The 20,466-nt window shown below is 47.7% G+C and overlaps 1 protein-coding gene across 5 annotated transcripts in view; it reads left to right on the top strand.

Annotated features, from left to right (window-relative positions):
* RBPMS (RNA binding protein, mRNA processing factor) overlaps positions 1-20,067 on the top strand; it is a 162,871-nt gene extending 142,804 nt beyond the window's left edge. For 2 of the 5 annotated variants that reach the window (XR_012483499.1, XR_012483498.1), the window contains 3 exons: positions 7,222-7,291; positions 13,482-13,587; positions 18,961-20,067. Coding sequence is in view for 3 of the 5 variants with exons in the window: in XM_074275402.1 (XP_074131503.1) it covers positions 4,079-4,218; positions 7,222-7,291; positions 18,961-18,966 (216 nt within the window). In the remaining 2 variants the exon portion in view is untranslated. Of the gene's footprint in view, positions 1-4,078; positions 4,219-7,221; positions 7,292-13,481; positions 13,588-18,960 lie in introns of all 5 variants that reach the window. The other 3 variants (XM_074275404.1, XM_074275403.1, XM_074275402.1) reach the window with 2 other exon arrangements.
* Positions 20,068-20,466: the final 399 nt, after the last annotated feature.

Below are 20,466 nucleotides of genomic sequence, written 5' to 3'. Positions count from 1 at the left end.
CTTTTTGCTACTTTTGGAAATTGGAGCTTGAGGGAAATGGAAGCAGGCTGTGAACTCGCCTTTGAAGAAGAGTGATGGTGACAGGGTGGAAAAGACAGCTCCCCTCCCTGTGGAATCATGTTTTATTCAGGCCCCGTGATGCCGTCCGCGCCCGCCCAGAGAGCCGAGCGGCGGCCTCCGAAGTGGAAGGCCGCGGTGGCTGCCGGGGCTTCCTGCTCCCAGGCACTTCTTTCCTGCTCACTGAGCCCGGCTCCCCGGCCCCGCTAATGGCCCTCGACAGCAAACATAGTTAAAAATTAACCAAGGAAAATATTAAATATGGATAACCAGCACCGAGCACGGCCTCCGTGTGCCACAGGGGCTTACACGCTCGGGTGCGCTCAGCCGGCACGCCTCGTTCCTGGGTCTCTGTCACGTCCTCATGGATTTTCTCCGCTTCCGTGCAAGCTGCTGCTGGGTCAGCGTGTCCAGCTGGGGCGGGCCATGAGGCGAAGGGCTCCCGAGCCAGGCTCCTGGGACAGGTCCGGGCCCTCGTTTCTCAGAGCAGGAGAAGGAGGCACAAAGCGAGCAGCCGAGTCCATGGTCAGTGCCCTTCCCGCTGTACCCACCACCTCCGTGGATCCAGCCTCAGGGATGGGAACCCTGGAGAGGAAAAGGAGTCCTCAAGGCCCTTCCTCGTGTCCTCATTCCTGGAGTTGAGGACAAGGCAGCAAGGGAAGTCTGGGGGCTGGCTGGAGAAGGGATGTTTGGATGTGAAAATGCCGCATTCATTCTGAAGGAGCAGAAAGGGTTTGGTTCAATCCAGCAAGCATTTATTTAGCACCCTCTGTGTTCCCAGCTTAGCACTAGATGTACAAGCATTACTGAGGGCTCGCTCTGTGCACAGCTTATCCTAGGTTAATAGGAGCCGGCGGAGGGAGTTGCTCCAGATGTTGCTGGGGGAGCAGACTCAGGACGGGGAGGACCTGGCAGTTCAGGGCTGGAGCCGGAACTTGAGGCCAGGTTTTCGTCCCTGCACTGTGCCCCTGCTCTCTTTTTTCATTCTTATTCCAGTGACAGTAATGACACCGGCTAGCATGTGTGTAACATGGGAAGGTCCGTAAAGCACTCTGCAAAGATCCTCTTATTTGGCCATTCGAGCTGCGTGCACCTTGTTTTATTCACGGCCCGTGTGTGAGGGAAGCAGGCCCTAGAAGCAGAATGAGGAGAAGTCAAGTACAGTGCCTCCGAGGGCCGGGCTGAGATGTCCGGGGGCGGTGAGAGAAGGGGACGAGCCTTGACTGCTGGGAGGACTCCAGTCACTCAGTGCGGGGTTAATGAGGGAGGTCTGTCGAGAAGAAGGGGGAGGCCTGGGTCAAAACTAGGGAACACGAACAGCGGAGGCGTGGAATCGGGAGGAAGCAGCAGCCCGAGTTTGGTTTTTTCAGACTGGCAGGACCCAGTGCCAGTTCTCCTGGATCACTTAGAGAGAGGGCCACCGTGCGGTTAGTAACAACGGCTGATGCACTTGCAGGTTCCCAGGCAGAGGACCCAGGGCAGGCGGCATCCTTTCCCTTACACCTGGCTGGTTACAACAGTGCTGTCTCGGTGCGCCTGGGGGAGCAGTGCATGCTGGGCCTAGAGCTGGGAAGTCCTGAATTCACATTTAGCCTCAGACACTTAGAAGGAGGACTGTGGGCAAGTCCCTTAATCTGAGCTGCCTCACTTCCTTAATCCATAAAACGAGGATCCTCCCAGCACCTCTCCTAGGGTTTTGTGACGATCAAAGGGGATAATAGTCGTAGAACCCTTCACACCGTGCCTGGCACCTGGTAGGTTCTTAGTAAGTGCTTGCTTCCTTCCCTCACTGCAGCGAGACCCGTGCGGGTGGGACTAGAGCTCTTCCCCTCGTCACCGTGAGAACCGGGGCCTGCTCGAGGCCGAGAGAGAAAGCAGGGAGGGAGGAAAGGGCCTTTCTGGGCCTCCTTTGCTTTGCCCTGCCAGGTCAGGGTTGAGCTGGCCCCTTGGTTTCCCCTTGGGAAGCTCGTGATGGGTGGAATCGATTCCCTTGGAGGGGAGACGTGAGCAGCACAGTTCAGTCCGCGAGGAGGGCAGAGCAGCATTTGCTGTGAGTTCTTGGGCATTGGCCATTCCTAAAGAAGCGGGTCTTTCCCGGGGGTGACTGCCCTTCCGGCCTAGACCGGGCCTCCCTGCCCTGGGGCCGAGTCTCCCCAGTCTGTCCATGTGGCCCTGGATGTCACAAACACTGGTCCCTCCATTGACAGACCTACAGAAGCAGCATCTCCTTGGAGGCAACGGGGACGGCAGTGGAAATGTCTCCTCATGGGGAATGGACGTTTTTAGATGTTACTTCTACCTGGATGTGAGCAGGTGAGAAAAGGTCGTCCACCTCCCATGCATACGGCAGCCGGTGGTTTCCTCCTCGGGAGAAAGGCGTGGGGCAGTGGGTCTGAGGAGGCGGGAGCCCGGCCCCGGAGGAGAGCCCGCGGCCTCGTGCGCCGACGGAAAGTGCCCGCACAGCGGGGACCAAGAAGCTCCTTCAAGCACAAACCAGCCTCGAGTCCCCGTTTGGACGAGTCCGAGCCTCCCAGGATCCCCAGAAGGAAAGGCACCTCGAGGTCACTGAAACACCAGCTCCTGACTCGGTGTGTGCTGAGCCATTCGTGTTCCACCCCTGCCTGAAGACGACTTCTCCTGAGGGAGAACTCGACTCTCCCAAGGACATCCGCTCCAGGGGTGGGCAGCCTCTACTCATTGCCCCTAGTTTGGCCTTGGCAGCCGTTTGGAAAATCTGTTAAATGGGTCTAGTGTTATGTTCCAGGGCCTCTGGGGAACTGCAGGGACAGCGAAAGTATGCCTTGTTTTGGACAGGAGAAGAGACTAGAGCTCAAGTGTCCTTGGTGTGGTCATTCACACGCCCTCAGGACAAGGGGCACGGACTCCTCTGCGCAAACCCTCTTCCTTCTTGCTGCTGGCTTCCAAAGCCCCCTCTGGCCCTTCCACCTGGCAGCCCCCACCTGCGCGACGTCCCCTCCTAGGCCTCCTAGCCAGGTGCTGCTGGGAGAACTGCAGGGACCAAGAACAGCCCTTCTACGCATGGGCAGCAGAGGTGCTAAGTGCCGACAGCTGGAGATGAAATCTATACCCATAAATCCCACCCACTGCCCCTGGAGATTTTATAATTGTTGGAGGAGGCCTCTGTTTAGCCCATTCCTGTTCCTGAGGAGGGGAAGCCGAGGCCCCTCATGGGGTCCCAAAGACCATCTAGTCTCGGCCTTGCATCTTACAGAGATGGAACCTGACCCAGAGAGTGTGCCTGAAGTCACACGGCAGCCCATCCCTGCCCTGCCTGGAACACCGCCATCTCTTCGGCAAATGTCTCCTCACCCGCCCCCACAAGGCACCGATAGAGAAACCCTGCGGTCCCATTGTGACATAGGTGGTCCCTTTTCATCTTTTCATCCCCGTACGCCATTACCTTCTCTTTCCCTCTGGACACCCGGCCACCAGCGTGCTGGCGTGCTTCCCCAAGCTTCGGGGATTCCAGGAGGAGCTTGTAGGTCAAACCCTGGCGCCCACTCCCAAATAAAACTCCTGACCCTTATTCGAGGGCCACCCTCAGCCTTCCTGCGGCGCGTCCCTGCAAGGGCAGAGGTCCAGCAAGCGTTTTCGTCAGCTGCTCTGTGCTGCTCACTGGAGGGACGCTGGTAAAAAAGGAAAGGTAGCCATTCACCATAGCAGACGTGGTGCGGCTCAGACCCGGCCCCTGAGAGCCATCGCGTCTCCTGTCCCCGAGACCCCTGGGGCTGGCGGCAGGGAGGCAGGGGCACCCCCAAAGGGCATCGTGACCCAGGAGGGCCAGGCGGGGACGGTCAGGTAAGAGTGCCCGGGATCACACTTCCTCACACAGAAACAAGACCGTCTTCTTCCTCCTTTCTCTCTCTGATGCCTTGATCACATCTGGTGCGGGGCACCTCAGCCATTTCTCAGGGAGGCACCAGTTATCACAGCCCTGCACCAGCCCTGCCCTCCGATGCACCTAGAACCCCGTCCCCATTCTCCTGTGTGTCACCCCTAGGTCCCCTGGCCCCAACCTACTGTAGTAGGGGGTCTGTCCCCTCTCCCCTTCCTTCACCACCTGTCCCAGGAAGGCCACTCCAGCTCTGCTCTTTGCTTAATGAGCAAGTGGATTCAGATGCACAAAGCCGTGAACCACGGGTAGGTACTCGCTTTCTTTCTTTCTTTGGTTTTAGCCTTCATGGGAGACTCGGACTCTGATTCCTGTGGGGTGCCCTCTCCAGAAGTGTTTAAAACCTGCCCATGATGGTGTTAAATGGGCGTGGGTCTCTACAGGTGGATCCCAAGGGAAAGAAAGGCCAGCTGTGGGCCTCTTCCGGGGCCACTGTTTGGCCTCCTTCTCTGGTCCTGTTAAGGTTTCACTGCCATCGTGAGGCTAGAACCAAGCCCAGAGGCTCATCTCGGCTGCAAATGAAAGAGCGCCTCCATTCTTCCCCCGGGAATTGTGGCTTAGCTCAGGATGCAGAGAAGGGCCAGCCCAGCTCTGACCTCCCCTGTTCTAAGAGCCCCACTTCTACCCAGGATCCTCCAAGGTTTAAGAGCCCTCCTCAGCTCTGACCTCCCCTGTTCTAAGAGCCCCACTTCTACCCGGGATCCTCCAAGGTTTAAGAGCCCTCCTCAGCTCTGACCTCCCCTGTTCTAAGAGCCCCACTTCTACCCGGGATCCTCCAAGGTTTAAGAGCCCTCCTCAGCTCTGACCTCCCCTGTTCTAAGAGCCCCACTTCTACCCGGGATCCTCCAAGGTTTAAGGGTCCTCCTCAGCTCTGACCTCCCCTGTTCTAAGAGCCCCACTTCTACCCGGGATCCTCCAAGGTTTAAGGGTCCTCCTCAGCTCTGACCTCCCCTGTTCTAAGAGCCCCACTTCTACCCGGGATCCTCCAAGGTTTAAGAGCCCTCCTCAGCTCTGACCTCCCCTGTTCTAAGAGCCCCACTTCTACCCGGGATCCTCCAAGGTTTAAGGGTCCTCCTCAGCTCTGACCTCCCCTGTTCTAAGAGCCCCACTTCTACCCGGGATCCTCCAAGGTTTAAGAGCCCTCCTCAGCTCTGACCTCCCCTGTTCTAAGAGCCCCACTTCTACCCGGGATCCTCCAAGGTTTAAGGGTCCTCCTCAGCTCTGACCTCCCCTGTTCTAAGAGCCCCACTTCTACCCGGGATCCTCCAAGGTTTAAGGGTCCTCCTCAGCTCTGACCTCCCCTGTTCTAAGAGCCCCACTTCTACCCGGGATCCTCCAAGGTTTAAGGGTCCTCCTCAGCTCTGACCTCCCCTGTTCTAAGAGCCCCACTTCTACCCGGGATCCTCCAAGGTTTAAGGGTCCTCCTCAGCTCTGACCTCCCCTGTTCTAAGAGCCCCACTTCTACCCGGGATCCTCCAAGGTTTAAGGGTCCTCCTCAGCTCTGACCTCCCCTGTTCTAAGAGCCCCACTTCTACCCGGGATCCTCCAAGGTTTAAGGGTCCTCCTCAGCTCTGACCTCCCCTGTTCTAAGAGCCCCACTTCTACCCGGGATCCTCCAAGGTTTAAGAGCCCTCCTCAGCTCTGACTTTCCTTGCTCCAAGATCCCTCCCTTTCCTGATGTTCTGTAAATTCCGAGTGCTAGACTATACTTTTGAAAGACGGCTCTAACCAGTTGAACCAAGTCAACAGGAGGGAGCAGTCATTTTTATTCCTGGCCTCCCCACAGGAGGATTCTCCATCCCCTCCCAGCTTTCTCCACTCCCCTTCTCTAACTTGGGTTTCGGTCAGTTCATTTATCCCACCACCTCCCAGAGCCGCTTCCTGTTCTCTTTGTTCCTCCAGCTGGTTCTTTGAGGAGGCTCTGGTTGGGCAGTCAGAAGGGGGCTACCTTTCCTCCAAGGGCAGACTGACAGGGGGTCTGCAGCCCCTGACCCATGGCTCACACAGATAATGGAGCAGTTAGGGAAAGTGCCCTTGCCCTCGACTCCCCCCAAATCTGCTGACCTGAGACCCCTCCTATGGAAGGTCGAGCCCCACTAGGAGTGCTGTCCCAGTCCAGGAAGTCAGTGGGCTTCCCCTAATAACCCTTGGTGGACTCAGAGGTCCCTTGCTGCAGAGTGGGGAAGGACAGAGAAAATTCCCTTTAGTCTCCTAGCCCTGGAGCTGGCCGCCTGCTGTCCGTCTTTAAGATTGTATTCCTTTCAAACCCCATGAGATGGGATGCTGCCGACATCAGTGGGTGGAATGGACATCCTGCCAAAGGCAGTAACTGCTTCCTTTTCAGGGAACAAACGACCCAGGGAGTTGGGGGCTGGGGTCAGAGAGAAAGATAGTCACAAATCCCAAGACAGGAGCAGTCCTGCAGAAGGACCTCTGGCTCCGCCCGCCGCTGGCTGTCTGGGCGACTGACGGACTGCCTCTTTCCCGGTTACTTACTTGGGTCCCTTCCAGGAAGCCCTAGCTTATCAAAGTGGATGCATTTTTCCATGATAAAGCAACATCCTGCTTACAGAAATCCCCTCACTTCCCTCCTCCAAACAGGCAGCCCCCTGGTTCCCTGCCAGGCCATCGCTTTGGGAAAATGGTTTACGTGAGCTAGCTGTCAGCCCTTCTATTCCTCAGTGGTGACTCGGGAAGTGGATAATTCCCCTTCTCTTAGGATCAAGGATGCCTGTTTTTCCAAGACAGAGAAGGGGCACAGATAACTCTGAGAGTGCTTTACCACCCTGTTAGGACCTGTCTGGAGAAACAGATGAAGAAGCCCCCTCCTCCCCATTGCCCTTGGTTTGGCTAAGAGAGCCGTCCCAGAATTTGAGGGACTCCAAGGTGCCAATAGGAGTTGGTGGAAAGAGGCCTGGGGTGGCAAATCAAGAGTTCGGGGTCCAAGTCCTTCCTCTGACTAACTAACTACTTGTGGCTATAAGTCCTGTCATTTCTCTGGCTCAGTTTCTATCTGTAATAAGGTATAAAAATAGTTCCCCTGCCTCTCTGCCATGAGGGAAGAGCTAGGGGAGCCTTAAAATACCAGGGAAGCACAAGGTGCAATTAGTATTGGGGGGGGGTCGCTCCTGGCTCAGGGCTGTTTCTCCCCCTCCCACCCTGCCAGGGACCCAGCCGGGGCAGGGAGGCTGGGCAGGGGCTCCGAAAGGTAGCACAGCCTGGCTCACGTTTCACTCTCTTTGCCCCTTCAGATGCGCTGGCTCCCTCCCTCCGAGGCTACTTCTCAGGGCTGGAAGTCCCGTCAGTTCTGCTGAATACTGTGTAAGTAGTGCCCTTGCCTCCTGGGCCAGCCTCCCTGCCTCCCTTTGGCCATCTTGTCCCTTTTCTTGAAGCAGAGGCGCCTGGGCAAAGCCAGGCCTGGATGCTTCTCATCTAAAAGATATGGGTGGGTGCTTGTGAGTGCAGCCTGGTGGATGCCAGCTGCCCTGTCTGGTTCTGGGCCCAGGGCACAGGTTGTAGGGGAGGCTGTTAGGGATGCCCATCAGCAAAGAGGGAAGAGCTAGGCAGCTGTCCCAAAGAACCACGGTTGCCCTTGAAGAGGTCTCACATGGCTCAGCCATTCATTTGGCCAACCTTACTTGAGCTCTGGGCCCCTGGGAATGGAAAGCAGCAATGAAGCTGACTCTCCATTCAAGAATCTTCCGGTGCACAGAGTCCTAGTACAGGTCTTACTGTCCATTTTTGTTGGGGTTTAGTCTGGTTAATGTCCCATGAGCCGATCTTCATGGGGTGTAATTGGTTCTGGGTGTGTCCCTTTTTTGGGAAATGGATGCAGTCAGCAGACTCTGCTGGTCCTGTTGCCAGGGCTTTATTACTAAGTGACTTTAAAGTATTAGCCATCATCCCAAAGAGATCACTCGGGTCCCTTCCCCACGCCCCTCATCGGGCCCGGCAAATGGTGCTGTGGAAGTCCAGTTAGCCAGATCAGCTAGGAGAGGTAAGAGAAAAGTCAGCAGTAATTCCAGATCATAAATCGGGGTCACTGAAGGAGGATGGGTCCCCGACAGAAACAAAAAATGTTCAGGTGGAGTTAGAAGGAATTCATTTTTTATGTGTTTTTTAAGTGTTGGAGGAACCAATGAGATAAAGAGAAAGAGATGCAACCAGATATTAGTGATGGACTGGAGCTTGGGAAAGATGTGAGGGCCAGGTGTATAGATTTGGGAACCATCTGAGAAGAGAATAATCAATCCGTTTCCATGGAGCCGACCAAGGTGATCCATGTAGAGAGGCAAGTGAAAGACAGGTTGGAACAAAGTTTTGGGGTAAACCCTCTTAAGGGGGTGGAAGATAGGTGATGATTCAGCCAAAGAGACTAAGAGGAGGCAGTCAGGGCAGTAGCAGGAGAATCAATCCAATCGAGGATGGATTTAATAAAGGCCAGTTATGTGCAAGGCACTGAGGGAACAATGTCAGAGAAACCAGGAGAGAAGAAGGGGTTGGTGGGCTTGATAGCGGGCCAGTATGATGAGAAAAAAAGAAATCAGACTTCACAGTGGAGGGTGATTCTTGATAACCATGGAGTTAGGGCCAGCTTAGTGGTAGAAGTCAGAACATAAGGGATTAATAAGGGGGAGGTGAAGAAATAAAAGCAGGGTAAGTGTCATGAAGGAGCAAAGTTTATTTTGAATTGAGCTAGTGTAAAATATGTGTCTTATGTAAAATATCTTGTAAGTTATGGGTGACAGGCTGTTTGTATATCCTCTCAAATCCTGATTTTGATCTGCAAGGACTGAAAATGTTGCTGGGGCAAGGAAGCAAGCATGAGGTACAGCTGCTTTCTTTAATGGGCATTTTTTTTTTTTTTTTTTTTTTTTTTTTTTACTAAAAGGGCAGGAAGAGCACATTTTGCTGTTTGAGAAGGAAGAGCAGTGGTTCTGGGAGGACCAGAGTTTTCATTCAGCATGCCCCAGGGAGAACAAGAGTTCTTACTTCTGATGGGAAAGAGGACTGTTTTTAGCCTTTTTCTGTTGAGAAACACTGAATCAAAGAACTGTTTTGGGACTGTGAGACTGTTGTATACTGCATGTGTCTTGTCTGAGAGAAATATGCATTCGGAGTTCTCATCCCAAGTTAGAAATGAGTCATCACCTCTGAGGATTACATTTCATTGGAATTGGGATGTAAAGGATGGGCAGGAATTCTGTAGGGAATGGCCAGGAGGGTGGGGTGCAGTTTCCAGGTGTTGGGCACAGAGGCAAAAAAAGGCACATAAGGATGGGCTTGGCCAATGTATGGACGTTGAGAGAGGAAATGGCAGCTGGATTCTGGGAAAGAGTAGTCCAGTTTGGTGGGAGCTACTTCATGAAGGGGAGGAGAGCAAACTTAATTTGAAAGGTACAAGGAGACAAGTTGGTAAGGACAAGTCTAGGGAGTTTCTGCAGGGAATCTCAACAACTGTGCGGGTAAGAAGATGAAAAGAAGGGAGATACTGGAGTCAGGGAGGCCATTAAGGCCAGTTCCTTTACAGATCCACAGATGTGGAAAACTCCATGAATTTTTAGATTTCTTTTTTCCTCTATATTTATCCATTTTTCTGGTTGTTTTTTCTCTTCCTCTTCTTTTTTTCTTAGGAAAAAAAAAAATATTTGTTATAGGAGATGCTGCAGGGCGGGAGATACAAGAAAAAAGTCTAGGTGATGTAAAACAAAAGATATATATTTTAGAAAAACTATTTCATACTCTAGGAGAGAGGTGAAGGCCAAGAAGTAGGTGTGAATGGAGAGAGAAGGGTGCATACAAGCCATGAAGTGAATAGAGAATCAATAAGACTCGGTACCTGATTGGATAGGGGGGAAAGGTATGAGTTACAGTGAAGGATGGGGAGACTTGTGGTGCCCCCGCAGAAACAGGGAATTTTGGAGGTGCTTTTTAGTGAGGAAGAAGATGATATCAGGTTTTCCAATCTGGCTGCCTCTTGATCCGAGTTCCTTTCCCATGAGGGATAAAATTTCTCTTTCACAAATCTAATTTAGTAACTGCAGCTGAAACATAAATATTCTGGTGGAGCTGTGGGAAGACAGGCATGCTAAGTCATGGCTGTGAATGGGTCCATCCAACTATTTTGAAAAGCAATATGGAATTATTCAAGAAAAGTTACCAAATTGCATCCTCCCCTTTGACCTAGTGATCCTACTAATGGGTTTATGGCCCAGGGAACATGCTAGCAGGAAGACCGGGTCCATCTGTGCAAATACCTTGACAGCTGTTTGCTTGGGAGTAGCAAAAGCGGGAGACATGCTACGTGACCAACCATTAGGAAAAGACTAAACTAACCGGGGCATGGGAATATAATGAAATCCTGCCTTGCCAATAGGAATGACCAGCAAGAGCGTTTCAGACGAAAATAGAAAGATTTGTGTGAACTGAAAAAGCCAAGAAAACTGGAGAACTGTGAATATCCCGGCCAGCACCACCTTGAAGTCACAGCCCACAGCCTTCCTTTAGCTCAAAAATCGCTAAACTACAGAAATGCCCTGGGCTCTATCAGTCTCAGTACTTGGCATTTGTACTTAGGGGTTTTTTGGAGTGTTTGTTTAGGGCTGTCCACTCTGGGAAAACAAAGTTTATCAATTAAACACAATTCCTAAATCAAGACTCATTAGGATGAGTTGGTGCTTTGGTCTTAGTGACTCAGAGGAGTTTTTCTCATTCCCCTCTCCTTGTCCAAAGCATAAAGCCATGGAAAGAATGTTGGGTTTGGAGTCCAAAGACCTGGGCTTGAATCTCAGCTCTTCCACTTAGTCTTTGATCGTGAGCAAGCCCCCTAATCTCTTGGGCCTCCTCTATAAACTGAAAGGGTTGGACAGTGTGGAGCTCTGAGGTATCTTTCCAGAATATCTCTGCCCCCTTTTCCTGATAATTTCAAAAAATGGAGAAACTAACCTTTTGGGGGCATTCTCTACAATGTCCAGCCTGTGCTGACATTTATACCTGTGAGTTTCTGGATTTTCAAGGGCAGGGTGAGTTGGAGAGGAGAGATATTAGAGGAAGCCATTGCTTATAGTTCATTAAGAAGTGCACAGTGATGACGTGAACGAAGGGGACAAATACAACATGACTGGCAATTGCAACAGCCTTTGCAATCTCCATTTCCCCCAAAGTCAAAGATTTGAGGAATGAAGCCTGAAGAAAGGCCTGTTCACTAAATGATGCAGAGAGCACCTTCAGTCCTGTCATGTTAAATGACTTTCATGAGCCTTAAGGCACTGAACAGTATAGAGGATGGGAAAGGTGTGGTCAGATAAAAAATTCCCCTGGATTGATTATTAGTAAGAATTATTGATCTCTGGGAGTCCTAGATGACTACAAACTGACGTCCTTTTAAGTTGCATTAAAAGAGGAAGGGAAGTGGTTGCTTCCACCACTGTTTTCCTTGATTTGACCTCATCTGAATTTTTGTATTGAAATCTAAGCATCACTATTTTTTCAGAAATTTATCTAGTTTTCCAAATCATTGATCAGAGTAAATTCTGAGTGAATATTATTGCCTTTTTTTTTTTTTTTTTTTTAACTTTAATTTTACTTGGTTGCTTAATGCAAAATGCCTGGTATGGAAATATATTTTGCATAATTTCACATCTATAAGGGCTATCATTTCTCATCTTCTCAGTGGGTAGGAGAAGTGGTGAAAGGGAAAAGGTAGGGGCTAAGAAAATTTTGAGTTGAAAATAATTTTTTAATTAAAAAAATCAAAGTGACAGAGAACCATAATGGAATATTATTGTGTCATAAAAATATAATGAATATTGATTATCCAGAGAAGCAGATAGGAAGATAGATAGATAGGATAGTGAATTGATGTGGGACAAGAAAAATCACATGCACACTGACACCAACAGTTTAGTAAGATCAACGATAACAAAGAATTGAATGCGGTATTATTATAGTAGCCAAGCTTGGTCCTAAGGAGACATGGAAAAAGTCTCATATACTTCCCTTCTTCCTTTACAGAGATGGCAGACTTTTGGGGTAGAACGCTGCATTTAATTTTATTGTACTATAGTCAGTTAAGGATGTGTTTAATATTGCTGCTTTCTTCTTTAGTTGTTTTATTTTTTCCCTGAGGCTGGAGTTAAGTGACTTGCCCAGGGTCACACCTAGGAAGTGTTAAGTGTCTGAGACCAGATTTGAATTCAGGTCTTCCTGACATCAGTGCGCTATCCACTGCACCAACTAGCTGCGTCTGATGCCATGTATATCTAAAAAAAGTATACTCCTTTCTAGTCCCATTTAATCATTACCAGAGATGCGTCCTATTAACTGAAGAATTCTGTTCAGTTCCTTTTTTCTTATCTTTTGGTTAGATTTGTCTAGGTCTAAAAGGAATACAGTTGTATTATGGAGACCCTCAGCTATTATAAGTTTCTTATACTTTTACTTTCTCTGAGATGATTGACAACTAAGTCTGTGGTTCACACCTTTATTAGATTGTATGTTGTTTTTTTATTATGGTATTGCATTTTTAATATATTTTTCAACCTAATAGTATTTCATTTTTTCCAATTACATGTAAAAATAGTTTTTAACATTCACTTTTGTAAGATTTTGATTTCCATTATTTTTCTCCTTCCCTGCCTTCCCTCCTCATTCTCTAAGACAACAATCTGATATGTGTTATATATGTACATAGGTTGGATGCTTTTGAGGGCAGGGGCTCTTTTATAACTCCTCACATTTGCTTATAAACATATGGGACTTTTTGTTAATTTCAAGTAAAACCAGGAAAAGAGAAAGTGGATTACCTGAAACTGGTCTTTTTCCCCCTCTGATCTCACATTTGACCTATAGGAGCTAATAGATATTAAGGAATTCCAGATATATTGGGTTGTTTCTTTATATTTCTTTGATAAGTTTCTTTGTATTTAACTTGAAAATATTTTGTATTGACTTCTCTGTGTCCTTGTCTTCCCACAGTAGAATGTAAACTTTCTGAAGGCAGGGAATGTTTCATTTTTGTTCTTGCTTTCCCAGAGCCTAACGTAGTTTGGGACACACAGCAGGTGCTTAATAAATGATTTTTAAAATTGAATTATGACACAGTGCAGTAGAAAGACCGCTAGATTTGGAGCCAAAGTACTTGAATCCAATTGCTAGCTTAGAGACATAGTCTGAATAGTATGTATACTCCTCTATGGCCTATGTGACTTTTCCTCTTCTGAGTCTGTGACCTTATAAACATGGGGCCCAACTTCCTCACTTTACAGAAAAGCAACCTAAAAGCTAGAGAAATTATTTGGCCAACGGCACAGAGGTTCTCAGTGGCCCCTCTGGGATTCGGACTCGTGGTTCTCTGACAGTAAATGTAGAGTGCTTCCCCCATGCTTCGGGAGTGTTTTCAGACCCCTCCAAATGTAAGCATCCCTGGTTTAAGACCAGGGGATCCTGTGGTGCCTGGAGAGGATTGCCCTGGTGACTTACGTTCACAGGTACATCTCTTCCTCCTTCCCAGGTACCAGGTGTGTGATGGCGGCTACACTTTGTCTTGTGGGTATTGATACAATCTTTGGCAGTGGCTGCTGGTTTCATGAGCTGTTTTGTAAGACTGCAGCTTACTGGTGAGTATTTGGAGCGACCAGCCAGACCATTCCAAAAGGTTTTATGAAGGAGAAACTTTTTAAGCTGACTTCTTTCACACAGCCCTGCACTTGGTAAAAAAGGATACGAATATTGCCTCAAATGCTTTCTAGCAAGATGTTTAACAGCTTTTTAGCCTTGGTATCTTCATCTATAAAATGGGGATAGTAATAGCACCACCTTGGTTGTCATAAGGCTAAATTGAGATATTTGTAAAGTTCTTTGCCAACCTTAAAGTGCTATATGAATGCTAGTTGTTATTAGACCTGAATTTGAATCCTGCCTTACTACTGGCTAGCTCTGTGACCCTGGCAAGTCCTTTGTCTCCTCTCAGCCTGCTTCCTCCTCCTGTACTGATGCTCAGAATTCCTATCAGGCCCCCCTCTCAAAGATGCTGCGATAGTTAACTGGAGTGAGATAGCGCTGGCTATTATTATTATTATTATATTAGATTATATATTAAATTATTATATTATGTTTCTTCTTGTTATCTGGTAGATTGGACTCAGACTTGTCCCCAACTGCACCAGTGCAGGTCCCCCTCCAGCCTGCTTAGGATTTTCCCATTGCAAAGACAGTTATACCTTACTCACCATAGCCCAGGGACTTCTGGTAGCCAAAGTTCCATGGTTTGCACACTTTGATTCACAAAATACTTAATACCCGGAATCTTATTTGATCCTCACAATCACCCTGGGAGGTTAGGACTGTGGTTATCAGTGCCCTTTTTGCAAGTCAAGAAACCTGAGCCGTGGAGGAAGGTGAGTGATTTTTCTCCGGGTCTTACAGCTAGTAGTTTTTCTTCTTCAGTTCTGCTCAGAATTGCAGCCAGTCACCATCGCTGTGGATTTGGACAGTGTCATCCTGCATTACTCTCCCTCCCAGCATCATAGAACTCTGCCAGTTTGATAAGCATTCTGTTGGTGCCTTCTTCCAAGTTATTGGTAACTGGGTAGAACAGCACAGGGCCAGGTGCTAGTTCCCTGGGGCACTCCACTGGAGACCTCCCTCCAAGAAGCCACGTCCTGGAGCCATTACTGGCAGCGCTTTGGGCTGAAATCATTCAGTCAGTCCCAAATCCATCGGGGTTTTTTAAGCTTTTTTAAACTCTTTACTAAAAATCTGGTTGAATATTTCCTGTGGCATTTTGCCAGTTTACTGTTATAGTTACCCTGAATGAGAGGGAAGTGGGAGTGCAGTCTGGCCCAAGGTGGCCACCAGGCTGAGCCTTAGTGGGTGATGCTGCCCTTCGGGAGATTTGTTCAGCCCTTCCCGCCATCCCCACTTCCCTTACAGGAATACACTCTAGAACTTTGCCAGTTGTGCTACATTTCCCATCCTTCACGTTCCCTCTCACGTCCTGGATAGCAGATGGCTGATTGTGTCTGTGTGCTCTTTCAGTACTTGAGGGTGGGGTTCATCCGCATTCCTTCCTGTGCTGGGGAGTATATTGGGAGTGGGGTGCTCAGGGAGCAGGCAAGGAGTCTGCCAGAAAGGAATGAACTCCAAAACATATTAGCTTTATAACTGTAGATGTTGGTGGAGAAACCGCTGATGGCAAGCCGCTGTGACTCCTCAGGCCTCAGTTTCCTTCTCTATAAAATGAAAAGGTTCCACCTCTGGATGCTATGACTTCTCTAGCTCTCAGTTTTCTCCTCTGTAAAAGAAGGGGTTGAATGCTAAAATCAGTATTGAACTAGAAGGCTGCTGAGGTCTCCTTGTACCTCTGTCTGTGAATCTTTGATTTCTTTCTCACCTTCAAGAGAAAAGGCCTCCTAAACACTTGGGAAGACATGGCTTTCAGGAAGCCAGATGGAGCAAAACCTCTCCCTGCAAGAGAAGAACAGTCTCTTCCCAGGTTAACATTCACAGTGTGGAAAGGGTTTAACAAGAATTGATCCTAAGTTATCAGGTGCTTGCTGTGAAGCAGGTGGGAAGAGCCCTCCAGTCACCCCGAGAGTGACCTCCATGGGATCAGGTGTGCAAGGGGCTGCTGACTCAGGCCACCTCACTGGGACAAGCAGGGACAGCTACCCGGCCACAGTCTCTTCCAGCCTGAAATCCACAGAAGACATGTAGCATTTTTTAAAAAACTGACCATCCTATTTGCTTTTAAGTCAGAAAATTGAAATGGGACTTTGAGGATCCTTCCAGCTGGAGAGTGTTGGGATTACTAGGTGAGAACTGAGGTTGTCTGGATGGTGACAAGGTGAGAATTCAGGTTTTCTGGACAATTACAAGGTGAGAACTCAGGTTGACTTGATAGAGGGGGCAAGCTCATTGGCTGGGGTGGTTCTTCCCAGAAGCCCTTGCATTATCCCACGCCCATTCTCTGGGAGGATAAAAAGAGACAGCACTGGGCGCAGAGAGCAGATCGGCCTGAAGAAGGATAAGAGTTGGAGGAGATTCAGAGCCAGGATTCAAGAGAAAGACTCTGAATTGCATCAGGCTTGACGGGGCTCTCTGCAGGAAGGGAAGTCACTTCTTTGGACAAGAGTTAACAGCAACTGCCTGGAGACAACGGTTCGCTACAGGAAGAAGAATCTGTCTTAAAGATTTGAGTAGACACAGCAGATCTCTTCCCAGAGAGCGATCCAGCAGCTTCTAGAGACGACAGCTCACTACAGGAGAGAGCTTTGCTGTTTGGGCTGAGAATCAAGTCTTGAGTATAGAAGGTACAGAAGAAAAGAAGAGAGAGTGAAGCTGATGACCTTGTACAGCTCTTCCTCATTTAAATCCAATTTATGTGCAAATCCAAAGACATCACCCAGACCATTGGATCATCTTTACCTACCTCCCAAAGTCCAAAGACAAGCACATGATGAAATAGCAGGTATGGCACAAGGAGCTATAATCATCATCCTGCCCACAGGTAGCCCAAACTCTAGCACAGACTGAAGCAGCAGTAGGATTCGGCAGCCCCCTGGGTGACTGAGGAGCCTTTTAAGGATTGCTGCTCCCCTTCTGACTTGAGAAGGGGGTTAGAAAACTTGCCCTAAAACAGTCTCCTTTACTCAACCCATGGCAGGAGTCTGTCCCACCCTATGGTCAAAAATAGTACAAAAACTTTTGTTTTTGTTGCATGTTTCCATGCAATGTGTTACACAGTCATGGGCAATATGAAATCCAGTAGATCTGAAGGATGAACGACTCTTACTGCTGGAGAACTGAGCAGGTATAATATCTGGGTATAGCAGCCCCAAGTGAAAGGAAGCAGGCAAATGAAGGCCAGCTGACTCAAGTCACAACTGGCTGCATGTGTTTCTGGAGTGGTTGCAGAGAAGGGGACTGCCACGAAGCTGATGTAGGTTTTGCAATCAAAATTTAATCTAGTCAGCAAGCTTGTATGTCTACCAAAAGGAGTGAATGACAGTCTCCTGATAATGCAATTGCCACTTGCAAGGAAGACTCCACACCACCACCATTAATGCCTATGCTCCCACTATTGCAAATCCTGATGAAATCAAATCAAAATTATATAAAGACCTAGAACCCCTCATCAGTGTGCCAAAGGAGCACAGGCTGATAATTCTGGGTAATTTTAATGCAAGAGCAGACGTGGCAGGGAATCCTTGGGAGGAATGGAATTGGAAACAGCAACAATCAAGACTTACTTCTGAAGTTTGTACATCTTCTGTTTATTAAAATGCATAAAACTTCACAGTTGCACCCTCACAGAAAACCTTTGCTTTTACACTTTTTCATTGTAAGGAGAAGAGACAGAAAGGGGATATGTGAGTGAAAAAGGCAATATGTGATAGAATGATGAATACATGACCACTGGAGGGAAGAACAGCTGTGTGCTTGCTCAGTGCCTTTCGTATGCTACATTCAGCAGTGGGGTCAGACACCTTCGACAGGGACGACAGGGTCATGCCGGCAAATTTAATGGCTGCTGTTTGAGTTGTCTTACCGAGATTCTGAAGACTCCTTGGCAGGGTAAGAGATCAGACACTGAAGCCCTTTCTTGACTGAAGTGCCAGGCATTCGAACCCTACTGCAGGGATGCAGGAGGATCTCTGATGGGCTGGCCCTGTTGTTCGGATGCCAGACGTGCTTGCCTAAAAGACTTTTGTAGAGAGCTCACACAAAGGAAGCACTCAGATTATGGCCAGAAAAGCAATACAAGGAATTCCTAGGGTTTCTGAAGAAATTTGCAATAAATTGTGAAACATGGGAGACAACAGGCATAGGACCTCTCAGCTTGTCATACATGTATGAAAGACGGCGCTGTGCTTTGTGAATAAAGCACAATTGCAATAGTTCAAAAGACATCTGAGATGTGCAATTTATAAATTCCCCTTCCAAATGGTTGAATGGACTATTTGTGCCCAACTTATATTATTAGAGCCTTCTGAGCTCCTATTGATCTGATCAGGCACAGTCAGACACACTGCACTGGCACTTCAATAGTGATTTCATTTTGGTCTTCTTCGAGAATTAAGGACAACTATTGTCATCTTTTCTATTTATAGTTTGCCTTTGCATCCCCAGTGTTTAACAGTGTTAAACCATGGCAAATAGTAGGCCCTTAATAAATGCCTATCGACTGACTGATAAAATTGTATTCCTTGTATGTGTATATATACATATATACACACACATTATTTGTGTGTGTGTGTGTGTGTGTGTGTGTGTGTGTGTGTGTACACTCTTTTCTTGATTCTCTATAGGCAATGATAGTATGTTAAAAAGACCTCCATTCAAATTCAGTTTCAGACACTTAATAGCCATGCGACCCTGTTATTTTCAGTTTTATTTTTTTATTCTGATGATGTTTTCATGTATTCATTCGTTCATCTCCTAATTTCTTGAACCATAAATGTACCTCTTAAATTTTCTCTTTCTTAATAAAAGTGTCCTCTGATACAAATTTGCCTCCAATTGCAGTTTTGGCTGCCTATCCTATAATGTGATATCATATATTTATGTTATCTTTACCATTTGTTATCGTTCTTGTAATTTTTTGTTTGTCCTGAACATTTCTCATAGCCTTTATATAGCATTTGAAGGTTTGCAAAGAGCTTCTAGGAAGTTGGTGCCATTATTATCCTCATTTTACAGACAAGGACATCAAGGCTGATTTAAGTGATTTACTTGTCCAATGTTGTGTGTTTCTGATAAGAGGATTTGGATTCAGGTCTTTCGGACTCTGACCTTGCCCAGTGCTCTGTTCTGTTTCTTGTGTGATCCCTTGAATGCTTACCTTGTTTTCTGACCAACCCCAACCAACACCAGAAAGGAAAGATGGAATAAATGTCATCTCCAAGCAGGTAGCAAAAGGAACACTGGGTGGACGAGCAGGCAGCGATCTGCAACTTCTTCCTAACGTGATTCTTGCTTTTCTATTTCAGGCTTGAATGAAGCACCACCTGGTTTTGATTCCTCCAAGACTTTGCCACAGCCTCTATCACACATCTGTACTTGTCGAAGAAAAAGTATAATAATAAATAAAAATGTTTTTTCTCTTTTACACTGTATAATGTAAGAAATAGTGTTTCTGTGAATGCGTGGTCTGCCATCCATTGCTGTAGAGTTTAAAAAGAAATTTTAAACATCACGTAAACACGCAGCAGGAGAGAGTGTTTTTTTATGCTGAATATTATAAGGATGCCTGGATTTTCATACACTGGGTTGGATCACAGTTTTTGTGTTTGACTTTTGAATGCTTAGAATAATAAGAATTTTTATTTTGTACCCCTTTTAAAGCTGCATGTTTGGGGGAGTTTTTAAAAATCTTATCAAGCTCTTTTGTATTGTGAGTTTATGTATTTTTGTTGTTCTGGCTCAAGTCTCGGGGAAGATCCCACATGGTGTGCATGTCAGACACAGAGTTGTATATAGTTACGGAGTTAGCTTTTAACTCCCAGTCCTGTTAGCATATTTAGGTAAGGTTGTCTGGATCCTTGGCCAGGGGAAGTTTCTTTTCTTGGTATATTCCTGGCTAGCTGAGCTGAAGTTTTCTGGGTCTGGGTCTGAGAGTGAGGGACCTGTGCCAGTAACAAACCACAGGGCCAGCCAGACTGAATTGGGGGTGAGGGCAGGAAGTGCCTTGCTCTTCCATGTGCTATCACACCCCTTAAGGAGGAGCACCTGGGGAAGAAAGGGAAGAGCTCTTGCTTTCCTTAGGATCAGAAATCTTGCTCAGGTTGGAGAGAAGCTGACCCAGCCCTGTCAAGTCTCCTGCAGCAAGGTTCACAGCTCTGCAAAGGGATCCTGCAAACACTAGGCTAGGCTTCTGGGTCTTTGGCAGCCCGAGCCAAACATAACTGTTTTCTATTCATAAGAAAATGTCAGCTCAGTAAAGGAGGAGCCGCTGTAAACTGTACGGAGCTCCATGTCTTCACACTCTTGTCAAAAGAGACCTCAGAACCAATTCATCTGCTTTTGGTCCTACGTTTGTTTTGCATTACTTGTCTGATACTTTAGAGGCTAATAAACGTGTTCACCATTTTATCATAGGTGTGTTCATACTTGCTTTATTATTGGGTTGTTGGTTTTTCCTAGCACTGCAAGCAAGGGTTGGGAATTATAAGAATGACAGTCAAGAAACCCAAGCTTTCTCAAGTCACAAAAATCACAGTGGGGAAGAATGAGGAGGTGGAAGGTATCCTTCCTGTGTTAAAGGAAAACTCAGAAACTAAGGATACCTCACTGCTCTGCAAAGATCTGCTGGGACCTTCATGGATGGATCAATGGCTCATGGGTCATAAGCCTGCCTCCATAGGAAGCTAGCTGTCACCCCCCGCCTGTTACACTCTCTTCATAGCATGTTTAAAGGCACTTTTCAATTGTGACTTTTTTTGAAGAAATAAAATTTTGCTTCTAGCCGTCACCCAGTTGCCTTAGCACATGTTTTT

This window comes from Sminthopsis crassicaudata, chromosome 6 (assembly GCF_048593235.1).
Source record: "Sminthopsis crassicaudata isolate SCR6 chromosome 6, ASM4859323v1, whole genome shotgun sequence".
NCBI lineage: Eukaryota > Metazoa > Chordata > Mammalia > Dasyuromorphia > Dasyuridae > Sminthopsis > Sminthopsis crassicaudata.
This window is presented reverse-complemented; position numbering and strand designations above follow the sequence as displayed.